Genomic DNA, 12,220 nt, shown 5'->3' with positions numbered 1-12,220 from the left:
TCTAGACCTGTTTTGTATTGGAAAATAGTGAGGCTGCAGGAAAGGATTGTAGTCTAATGCTCTTGATCATTCACTTGAGCAAGTATAGTATGAAAGAGTTAAATTAAGAGTTAAATAAAGAGTTAAAGATTTTCTTAACTTGCAAATACAAGAATTTGGCCTCAGGCAATTCACTGCTGTTTGAGAATGGTGTTGGTAGCTGTCATACTCTCTAGTATTTCAAAAGATTTTTACATTAATATTATATCTACCCTACAGGTTATTCTAGCAAAAGGAAATTTACAGTCTTAGACAAAAAAGATCTTTCAATGGGCTGTCTCTTTTTCTAATCCTTCTGCTTCTTTAGGGAGAGGCTTAATCAAGTTTTACCTAGCCTATGTCCTTCTAACAAGCATTTTAAATATGTATCTTCAAAGGTAATCTTGAGTAAACACAGCTAGTTAAAAAGGTAAAAAAATGTTCTTTCTTTAATGGGAAACTTCAGAGAGCTAATTTGTATCTGAATGCCCTGTAGATATTCTTTTCCCTAAGCTCCAGGAGAGCCTCTTCTGCCAGAGGCTTGACTGAATTCCTCTTGGGCTCTTCATGCCTCTCATCTGCAGAGTCCAACAGGTGCAACTGCCTTCATCCATAAGAATTTCAGTTGCAGGTTTTCTCCACTGTACTAAGCAACAATGATAAATTTGATCCTAAATTTGTGGTGTCATTTTGCACTGATCTTGTGGAACCGGAAGTGTCAAGCTCAGTGTTAAATCAAGAATTTATGGACTAACAATGAGCGGTCTTTTGTAAATACCCTCAGGCTTTAATTTCTAAGACTGTTGGTGCCAGATTTTAATAGAAAGGTCATTGTTAATACATTACTCTTGGGTTTGGCCAGTGTTATTTTATCTCTGAATATACATACTATAAAAAATGAGACCTGGTTCTAGTTTGGAGTAATTATGTAAACATTTATGTCAAACTAGTGACAGCTCCAATCTTTAGCTTTTCTTAGCGATGCAATTAAGCAATGCACATGTGGTAAAATAACTGTTGTGTCTAATTTAGCAACCAGAGAGTGAGTTTCTTTGTTCCTTTCTCCTTTATCTGAGACAGGTTTTCTACTGTTCTCAGTGGAGACACTCATGGGGTTCTTGTTCAAAGCACCCATGTTTTTTCTCAGAAAGAAGTGAGACAACTGTTTTTCATCTTTTTCATATTTGTTCCTTTTGTACTGGATTTCTGTGGCTCAACTTTCATTGTATTAATATGCTAAATTAGAAAAAAACCTTTATGTATTTGTTAGTTTTAAATTTTTCAATTGTTGTAATTATTGACCTGGTTTCTTTTGCCTTTTTACATCTCCAAGTTTGACTTGATCTGTTAAGCTATGATTCTGTGGAAATAAGTCTGAGTTTCTCATAATTTCAATTGCAGATGTTTTAGGGAATGCCAGACATAGATTGCACAATTATGCAGTCTGAGTATTAATCTTATGCTTAATTTGGGAAATATTTCCAAGCATTCCTTGAGGATTGAAGGGAAGTCTGTTTCATGTTTGTTTCTTAAAGAAGTACTAAAGTAATTGTTAAAAAAAATCCTAATTTTAGATCTTAACGTTTGTTGCGTCAAAGGTGATTAGAGTTTTCTTAATACCATATTGCTAATTTACAGTTATTCTTCTACTCAACTCCTCTTCTAGTCCGCTTCTACTCAACAATTCAAATTTTGGTTTGAACTCTGAGTTCCCTGTGTCTGCTATGATTTTCAAACCCTCACTCGTAAAAAAGTGTCAGTGTTCCAAATTCACAGCAGAATATTATATTACTTTGGTTAATATTTATGCCATAAATGGATATTAATTAATAATGAAGTTGAAGAGCAATAGAAGTTACTACTTCATTGATGCAAAGTTAGTGGAATATTTGGCTCTTTGTCATCAGTGCTTTTTGAAATGGAACTGTAATTTTCCCTGGTGGTAGGGAAGCTCACATTCCTTGAAAAGGAACTCCTGAAGGCTTCCAAAGTTCTCAGATTCCCACAGAGATGAAATACATGTGTCTTGTCACAGCTGTGAGCAGTATTAGCTGGAGTCATTCTGAGCTGTTGCTTTTTTCCTTGTATTCTTCAGGACACAAAGCTTAATAACGCAGGTTGCTGTATTAGTTTGTGATGGTATATAATTCTTGATTGTATTCATCTGCAAAGCTCTTGACACTTTTTCCTGTGGTGTTCTCGTGCCTTAGCTTGGCCGCTAGGATTTGGAAAAGTGTGTGGGGCAAAGAACCAGTTGGAGAGTTGGCCTGGGAGGGTTGTGGTTACTGGGTCATGCTGTACCTGGTGGCCAGTAGGTGACACAGGGAGTCTGCAGGATTCTGGTCTGGCCCTGCCCTGCTCGTTGTCTCTAGCAATGGCCTGAGTGGGTGGGTGACACAGGGCACTCTCAGGTTTGCAGTGACAGCAGACGGGGGCCCAGTGGCTGTGCTGGGGAGATGGGCTTGTGGGAACCTCATTAATGAAGCAAAGATAAATTCCAAGTCCTGCTCTATGGGAAAGGCCCCTGAGGTGCTGTCAGGTGCCAGGAGAGGCTGTGCCATCTCCATCCTAGGAGTTTTTAAAACTGCGTTAGGCAAAAGCCTGAGGAACTCAGTTTGGCCTCATGTCCAGGCAGAGGTTGGACTTAGACAGCTCCTCAGGTCCTTTTCAACCTGAAATACCTCATCCTGTAATGCTGTGACTAGTTATTTATTCAGTTTCAAATTTGAATTTTGAATTTTGCCTGTATAACTTAACTTGCATGTCTAAAATGCTACATGCTCAGTCTTTTCTATCAAAAATTCAACTAACGCTTGTTCTGTGTGCATTTAATGTTCTATTAAAAACAAAAAAAAAAAATCTGGGCCTTTACCAAGCTCACATTTCAAAAATAATTGTTAAATAACCAGTGTGATTTGCATCTCTGTACTTATTACTGTGCTTATTACTGCTTATTCTTTTGTGTAAACTTGCCACATGATTAATGTGCCTTTTTGTTTCAACAGAGGGAGAATATATCAAGATGTTCATGCGAGGCCGACCAATCACAATGTTCATTCCTTCTGATGTAGAAAACTATGATGATATTAGGACAGAGCTGCCTCCTGAAAAGTTAAAACTGGAGTGGGTGTATCCTTAATATCAATAACTCCTCACCGTTCCCTTTTTGTCTTGTCTTGCATTTGTCCCTTTTACAATCCAGTCTTGTCTCTTCTCTGTTAAGAAGTAAAAACTAAAAGGTGATGGAAAATGTTCAAATTAACATAACAATGTAAATGGTTTGTAACTCCTGTATAGTACAACTTTAAATGACAGGCTACATAGGAATGGAAATACTGTACTTTTTCTTTGTATTGCTGTTGACACTAATTCTAATTTATTAACTGACTTATATTTAGTGCAAAAGAAAGCATCTTTGGAAAGTTACACAATTTGAAAAATGTCCTCCTCTACCTCCCGCTATGTTAATGTAGGCTTTGCTTCAGGAATAGTTTGTTTTCAACTATGGAAGATGTTGACTTTGTGTCCTTTCATATGGAGTGAGGATTGGAGAATTGGAGAAATTTGCACTGCTTCTGTATTTCAGCTCCAAGGTGAAATGGTTAATTTCTTGGAACCTATTTTTGTATTAATTGCACTAAATTTGTCATTTGAGGAACTGAGTAGGTGTGTGGCTGATGAAAATTCTCCAAGTTTACTAGATCAGACATTAAGTTCATTTTAAGAGATGTGCTTTTGCACATGTTTGGGTCTTCCTGTCTCTCCCCCATCTCTGCAGATTTTTCCAGTAAGCTGTTATTGTGTAAGTAAGTTTCTTAGTACTTTAGTAAAATAACATGTCTAGGCAGCACTTGAGTTGTTGTAATAATCTGAAGTTTTGATGCTCTGAGGTTGCTGAAAGCAGGGAGATTTTTTTGGAGATGTTGATGATACATTTTCACATGTCAGGAAGAAAGTTTTGGATTAAAGTCTGACTGGAAGGAAAACAGAACTTTTATTTATGCTTTGTAACACTGTGGTACCCAATTTTCCAACCATCACAGCTCTTGGTTGCTGATGCTGGTACACATGTGGAGTGAATTGCGTCAGTCAGTGATCTGTCTGAAATGTAATCTCTTTTTGTGAAGCTAATTTTCAAGCAGGACCAATACATTAGTTTGATTTGCCTCACAAATATGCAAGGACTGGAACTGGTATGCTGGAGAAACATCAGCTCGACTTTTCCAGCATCAGTGAGCAGCTTGGACTGATGAAAACTGATCGTGAAATCACACCCTCAGTTAAGTAGGTGCAAATCCCAGTGTGGACACATTTAATGTCCAAGAACCTTAAGTTCAGGTTAAACCAGCTGGCTGCTGAGGTCTAATGAAAGTGAAATAAATCTAGTTGAAAGAGACTGTCCATATGTTTTGGAATCTGTTAAGGAAAATGTCATCCCAAATCATATCAGTATATTTATGAGTGCAGGGTATCTTTTAGATGGAAAGGTGAAGAAAATGAGGAAAAGGCAGTAAAATTTATGAGGACTAAATACTGGTCTCTATGAATTTGAACTTGAAAAATTGCTCTTCAGTTGAAAAATGCAGCAGCAGCACATCTTCTAATTTATGCTTAGGTTTAGCAAGGGAAACAAATCTGCAAGGTAGCTGTATCTTGCAGATATGATGGCAAACTAAACCCTGTACACCTTATTAAAAAGGCATGGGGACAATGATTTACTGAGTATTTTACTAATGTCAGTATTTTACTGATGTCACCTGAAAGCTCAACTGAGTGTTGAATAATAGGATTTGTTTTGAATTCTTATAATTCTCCTGCTTTCTGGATGATTTTTATAATTAGGTTTTCCTTTGTTATTACTCTTCTGAAAAATGCTGGTCAACTATGACCAACTGCAAGGAAACAACTGGCAGATTATTGGGGTGGGTTTATTTTGGTTTATTGGTTGGTTTGGGAGGTGGAGGGGGTCTACTTTTTAGATGTTTCCATTAAGTTTATTCAACTCCTGCTACCCTGTACTGTAGATTCAGCTAGGGAAACTTAGCTTTTGTCTGCCTTGCAGATTATTGCCATTTGAAGAAATGCCTAAGCTGCTTGGCAAGGTAAAGTAGCTCATGGGCGAGTCTGAGCTTTTGACTGTGTCTGGTTCCTGAGTGATAAGTTGAATAATTTAGTTTGAGTATCCCTGCTTTGTACTGCAATCTTTGCTCATGCACTTCAGAACTGGTTAAAGCATATCTGACATTCCTAGGAATAGCAAAATTGGCTTATTTTGTAGCTTCAGAGGTCACAGTCAGTGCAGCTTTTGACAGTGACTTTGTAGATTCTTTCTCCCAGTGTAGGAGCTCAATTTCAGGAAGGTATTTCAGACTCTGTTTTATGAGATTATTTTTAGCAGTAGTGCACTTCTTTCTAAGAATAATTGAAGACAGTTGTAAATATACTGCTGAAATCTGGTGTACGGTAGATCACTTTTCATTGAGGGCAGTAGCTATTTTTAGCCATTTGAAACAAAAAACAAACAAAAAAGCCCCAAAACTTAAAGTTTTTAAACCTGTCAAATGTTGTGACAAAAACAGTTCTTGTAATTGGTGAGAAATAATCACAATATCAAGGCAACTATCTCGTAATTTCCATGATTTAATCATCAGTTTCACGGAAATATTAACATTGAAACTCGGTGGAAATCAAGCATCAAAGTTGTGTCACCCCTTTTTCTGAAGAAGTGCAGTCAATTATTGCATTAATTTTGTTGCATTAGTTGTGTTGCGCTGTATATGCTGCTTTGTTCTGCATGTGTGGAGCAGGAAATAATGCTGTGGAGCAACAACCCCTCTTTTTTCACTCAAGATAGTCTGGAATGGAGAATGAAGAAAGCAAAAAAAAATTGTCCTACAAAACAGGTGGTTTCTTTAGGTGTTTGTAAAAAAATGTGCTTCTAGAAAATGCAGCCACTCTTTGGTACTTAATTTGGTAGGAGGGGTAAAAGAAAGGAAGGTACTGAGAAAATGTAATTTTTTTTCTGACAGTTTCATGAATGTCAGAACTCAGTGGTGGGTGCCAAACTATTTAGCTCTAGCTTGGCTAAGCAGGGAAGACTTATGCTTTGGAAAGACGTGTTTGTGTAAATCATTAGTACTTTTCTAGGATGAATGTTCAGAGACGTCAATCTTATTAAATCCTTATCAATACATTCCCCATTGTGTACAGCAGATGAGCAAAATCTGCCTTTCTCCTCTGAGAAGGTACTTAAAATAGCATTCTTAATGCTTCAGGGTAGAAAAAATATTTTCATTGGTTTGTAGCCCATTGCTTTTGAAAGTTCAGTTTAGTTTGTTATTTTTTTTTGTAAAAGGGCATTCTGGAGGTCTCTTTTAGTTCCATCAGCATTTTAAAGAAGAAAGAGGAATTGAGTGGAGAAGTAAATAGTAATGGAGGAGAAGCAGAGGCGTCCTTTCTTTCTGCCCTCAGCATTGTGTTGTACCAGCATTGCTCTGGATATTGTTTGCTTAGCAAGCCAGTGAATAATCTCTGCTTCAGAGGAGCCTTTGTTTTTCTGCCCTACTAAGGGAAGGCAGCAAGATATGGATCTGGTTTGTTTTCCACACTCCAAAGGGTTTAATTGACAACTGAATGCAGTGTCCCTCTTTGAACTATTGTTTAGCTACAGCATGGGTTTTGTTTTGCAAGTGTTCCTCAGGTCTGGTGGCACTGCAGAAGAGGAAGGGAGGTGAGGTGGTGAATGGAGCATTTTTGGGAGTGCAGCGCTATTTTTGATAGAAAGGTGGCCCTTTTTATGGAGAATAGAGATTAGGAGATACCAGTTTAGATATTTCCAAATCTGAACTACTGCACCAGCCTTCATTTATGAGGAAGGGCTATCTTCATCTACCCGGCTTTCTCCATGTGAGCCTTTCACTTCCTTTTATTTACCTTACTAACCAGGACCTGAAGCTGGAATCCTTTAGCTAAAGCTGCATAATGTGTTTCCCATCTTTTTCTTGCTGTTGCAGGTGTATTAATTGGCACTGAAGTGGAAAGCTCTCTAAAGTGCGCGACATAACAGGAAAATAATATTTTTGGGGCTACACAGTTAGATGTTAAAGTGTGAGTTATGATGTTAATTGTTCCTGGTGACCCAGGGTATTGAAATATAGGCAGGCAGCCACATTAATAGTCTAGAGGAGGAGAACTGCACCTGTTCCAAAGAAATAATGAGTTGTAATAATGTTTGATCAGTGCCAACCAAGGCTCATTCACAGTGTGTAAAACTTCTGAATGTCATTAGGACCTGTGCATGTTCCTACAGAAAACATACATTTTATATATTTTGGGTAGATTTGGATAAAATATTTTTTACTGTGTAAATTCCTTTTAAGTTTGATTTGTTTAAAAAATACTCTTAAAACAGTGTAAAGAAATCTTTTCTGAACTTGGCAGCTGCTGTGCAGAAGCTTGCCTTTTTCTGTTAGGGCATCAGGAATTGTTTTAACAGGCCAAATGAAAGCAACAATCTGCTGCCCAGCCTGCTGATACACAGCTCTGCTGCTGTAAAAAAAGGTTAAATTAGAATAGCAAGTCCTGCTGTTACCTAATGAAATTTCACATGAAAATTTTTACAATACTGCTTTTGCTTTACTACTACCATATTTTATTTTTAATATCAGTGATCATAATTTCTTGAGGGATTTGGGTTCTTGAAGTACAGTTGTATGGGAGTTTTTTGTTTTCTTTTTAAACCGTATTAGTGAAATTGTGCTGTAGTTCCAGAGGGAAAACCTTAAAGAGCGTTTGCTGATGTGAGAGGTCTCCAAGAATCCTTTAAGGGGAAAAAACAATTAAAATATTTTTTAATTGGTTGGGTTTTTTCTGGTATTCAGTGATTATGAGATCCTTAACTAAAAAACATATAGATATGGGTATCGTGGAAGAGACTGTCGAGCCAATGTTTACCTCCTTCCTACCGGAGAAATTGTGTATTTCATAGCCTCAGTGGTGGTACTGTTCAACTACGAGGAGAGAACCCAGCGGCACTACTTGGGTCACACAGACTGTGTTAAATGGTTAGTACACAACATTTGCATCTAAGTGTGTTGGGTAATAATGCAGAAATATTTCTTTTCCTCTCCTGCTATATGTACAAGCTAATTAATGTCACCGTAGTTGTAGTTATTTCCTGTTTAATCAGTCCCAGTAGATATCACTGTAGTAAACACAGCACAAACAAATGGTGTTAGAGCAGTCTATGCTAGTTTAGGATGTCTGGTTTACATGTAAAGCAGGGGATATGTATACAATCTAAGAGTGCCTGTTTGAAAAAAAGGATCTTTGCATAAATTATTCCAAATAGCTGTCCCAGAAATTAAAAATTGCTGTTAGCCTGAGTCTAAATCAGTTATTTACAGACAGTATGGCAAAAGTGCAATCTTAAAGGAGAACTAGAAAACCGTGTTGAAAAATGAGCAGTCATACTCTCATTTTGTAAAAGATACATGACCCAAGTATAAAGAGAGTCAGGAAAATCAGAAAGAAGTTTGCAAAAAAACCCCTAGAGAATGAAAATTGAAGCCATTGTCATTGTGTCAGGCAGTTACAGAATTTGCTAGGTCAATCTGAAGAGTAGTGCACATAATGTAATGATGAACATAAACTCTCTACTGTGCATAACTGACTGGAGAAAATTTGACATCTAAAGCTCTCTTCTCTTGTCTATGTAATTGATTCCTGAGGGAGGAATGCTGCTAGTTTGTGTTCTTCACTTTCATTAAGAAAATTGAACTGAATTGTAAATTTTTGGTGTCTGTCATTAAAACATCTTCAGGTTTGCCCGGGGCCCCTTTAATCTTTCAATGGCTTTCTTCACCATTGCAGTTTTACAGAGAAAGCAATTAAGTATATAGATCAAAAAATCCCAAGGACTGAGAGGATGTATTCTCTAAAATCTGTTTTGCCACATGAGCTTCAAAGCAAAATGTGATAGGCAAGGACACATTTTTACTTCCACTAGTGGTGCACCACACTGCATTAGTACAATTACATCAGTAACTCATTTCAAGTGGTGGTAATCCTTGACTCCTGGGTGCACAGGCAAGCCCTCAGACAACTTTTCTGCCTTTTTCCCCCCAGGTTCATGACATCTCTAGGTTCAGGCATAGAATACACCGTAGTGTTTATAACTATGGCACATAACCATGTGTAGGAGGTGCACTACAGACTATGTAGATTGTGATCTCCTAGTGTAGTGCAAACCTGAGATGTGTCAGGGCACGTGTGGCGGTGGCTCTTCTGGCACTCCTGGCTGTGTGTCAGCAAGCAGTCAGTTCAGTGTGGAATGAAATATCTGATGAGAAACATTCAAGTTGTCTCCTTAGAAGTGGGATTTAGGATCATAAGTGTCTTCATGGGCTTTTGTTGAGAAACAAATAAAAAATTTACAAAACACCTCTCAGTTTTGGAGACGTATGACAGCAAAAGCAAGTCATATTTCTGTCTGTCTTAGTCTTGCAGTTCATCCAGACAAAATTAGAATTGCAACAGGACAGTTAGCTGGAGTGGATAAAGATGGAAGGGTAAGTAATAGAGCTGTTGAGCAGTAGTATCTTGTTTTGAAAATCAGGAAAAAGTGGTTTGGGGATTTTTAATCATCACCTTCTGTCTGCAGTTTATATTAAGCACTGCATTTACTGAGGTATTTTGAGTTTCTCAGGTAACAGCCTGTATCTCTAGCAAAAGACAGTGACAGAAACACTCAACCATACATTAAAAAGAGCAGAAGCTCATAAAGTCCCATATCTGCAAGCAAACATGAAGCTTGTAATTGATTTATAAGGCCACATCATTTCTGTTGTGTTACTTTCAATATGTGTTCTCCCAAGGGAGAGCAAATCCCCAGTTCTGTGGGTCAGTATAGTCTTAAGGCTTCATGGAAGAGGAAACCAACTTTGAGAATTCGTGGAAAGTATGCCAAACTTTCCTATAAACTTGCTCATTTAAGAGCAAGTATATTTAAATGCTGCTCTCCACCTCCTAGCATAATTCTGTCAGAAGTTGAATAATTGGATTATTTTCATGAAGTTATAGAAAGAGGGGGGAAGAAAAGGCAGATTCTATAAAGTGTAGAAGCCTGTTAAATATAACTATTTTTCAGATGTTCAACCCAATTTTTTATATTTTGTAAGAAGTTTATGTGGGGGGTTTTGTATGCATGATTTCCACTGAGCATTTTCTGAATCTTGTTAGAGCTGTTTGGTTTGTTTTTCCATCAGTACAAAGATTTGTCACTTTCAGTGGTGAATGCTGTTACTTAGTTATTGTTTCTAAGCTAATGTGGGATACTGGTTGTATGAAATATAACCATGGACATTTTCATTGAGTTGGCTGGTGGTGGTTAAAAGGCTCAGTGCACCAGGTTTTGTTTTTTTACTTTATTTCCTAATTTTTATATATATAAGCCCAGATTTGATTATTATTTTCAGTTGTTGCATAATATCTCTAATCTGCGTTCTCAAATGCAAGATGACTCTTCCATTATTTGTTCACTTAAATTGGTTAAAGCATTTCCACAACTACCAAATGCCACTCTGCTGCCTCAATGGCACTGCTGCCACGCTGGTAGCCCAGACATAAGGAGCAGCATTGCCTGACGGTCCCCTTTATAGAGTTTGAGGGTAGTGCCCAGCAGCACGATCAGCACAGGCCACCCTGCCTTTACCCTGCAGTTTGTAGTGCAGGCAGCAGCCTGTGTTTCCCTGCTGTGACCTGTCTGTGCTGTTGCTCCCCACGCAGCCCCTGCAGCCCCATGTCAGAGTGTGGGACTCGGTGAGCCTGGCCACGCTGCAGGTGATCGGCCTCGGCACCTTTGAGCGCGGAGTGGGCTGCTTGGATTTCTCCAAAGCGGTAAGATGGGCGCCATGCCGTTCCACAGCACATCCCGTGTGTGGGATCTCAGCACCTCAGGATGAGGGTGCAGAGTGACCGAGACCACCCTTGGGGGGCTCGGGAGTCCTGGAATGTTGCCAGAAGTGTCTGGTGGCAGGACTTTGATCCTACACAGGAGATGACATCTGTATGAGGACTGGGAGGATTTCACTGGGGTGAATGGTGAAGGGATAAGTTAGTTAGAGTATAATACACAGGGTTTAGGATTTCTGTACAGGGGGGTCTAGAGAAGTAAGATGGAGGAATTGGGGCGTGTCCTGTCCTTCTTCTTCTTCTTCTTGGCCTCCATCTTCTGTGGTGATGGTGGCACTTTGGGACTGGTCTTTACTAGAAGTGCACCGGTTAATAAGGGTAGAAGGTATTGGAGAAAAATCCTAAATATTGTACACGTAACTTCGAGTATAAAGATAAGTGACCGCCCCAGGGGCTGCGGGAGTGTGCCCATGGCTGACTTGCTGTGCAGACCTCTGTCGGGCTGAAAGAAAATCTTTTAGATAAACAATTAATAAACACCGAGACCGAAACAAGATCAGAAGTCTCTCCTCGTCCTTTGAAGCACCGGGCTGCCCAAGGCCACTCTGGGCCTTTCCAGGTCTTTGAAACAGCCGAGAAACCGAGCAAGTGGCATCCCTGAGCTATCTCCGGACACAAACCGTACATAAATCAGCCAGCAGGAGAAACAGAAAACCGACAAGCATAAATCAACTTAAAATAAATCAGCTTAAATCAGAAAAGAGAAAAACATTGAAAATCAACACCCGTGGAAATGGGGAGAAAACCTCTGAAGAGTCTCCATGTGGTTATCTGTATGTCTTTCAGTATTAGAAGCGTGTCACTGAAGTTTCTGTATACTTTATAAAAGCAGCTGACAGCTGGGAAAACAGGAAATGGCACATGTAAAACCAAACAGCACGAAAAATAAATAGCAGGCAAAACAAGCCCTTAAGTAGAAATCGAAGTCCACGCTGGGTTTGGTGGTTTGGTTTTGTTTGTGAGGAGGTTGGTTCTTTTTATTTTGATGTTAAAAACAAATTTGTTTGTGAGGTTTGTGATGACAAAATTTAGTGAGTTCTGATAGGAGGGTTAACTTTTTTGCTTTCACAGCTGGAGTAGGTTTTTGTCCACCAACAGGAAATTTAAAAAAAACAAAACTTCACATTGTCTTGTACTATTTTTTCCCAAGGAATAGCTTGTTCACTTTTTTGCCACTTCTTTTACACAGAAAATAAATAGAGGTCTTTGTTGCTGGACCCATAGAATTTAT

The 12,220-nt window shown here is 38.7% G+C and overlaps 1 protein-coding gene across 6 annotated transcripts in view; it reads left to right on the top strand.

Annotated features, from left to right (window-relative positions):
- Nucleotides 1-12,220, top strand: part of EML4 (EMAP like 4) — a 147,347-nt gene that overhangs the window by 107,424 nt on the left and 27,703 nt on the right. For all 6 annotated transcript variants that reach the window (XM_063152099.1, XM_063152103.1, XM_063152104.1 and 3 more), the window contains 4 exons: nucleotides 3,024-3,147; nucleotides 7,932-8,081; nucleotides 9,518-9,587; nucleotides 10,804-10,914. In XM_063152099.1, the coding sequence (XP_063008169.1) occupies nucleotides 3,024-3,147; nucleotides 7,932-8,081; nucleotides 9,518-9,587; nucleotides 10,804-10,914 (455 nt within the window). The remainder of the gene's footprint in view (nucleotides 1-3,023; nucleotides 3,148-7,931; nucleotides 8,082-9,517; nucleotides 9,588-10,803; nucleotides 10,915-12,220) is intronic.

The sequence above is a fragment of the Melospiza melodia genome, chromosome 3, assembly GCF_035770615.1.
Source record: "Melospiza melodia melodia isolate bMelMel2 chromosome 3, bMelMel2.pri, whole genome shotgun sequence".
Taxonomy (NCBI): Eukaryota; Metazoa; Chordata; class Aves; order Passeriformes; family Passerellidae; genus Melospiza; species Melospiza melodia.
This window is presented reverse-complemented; position numbering and strand designations above follow the sequence as displayed.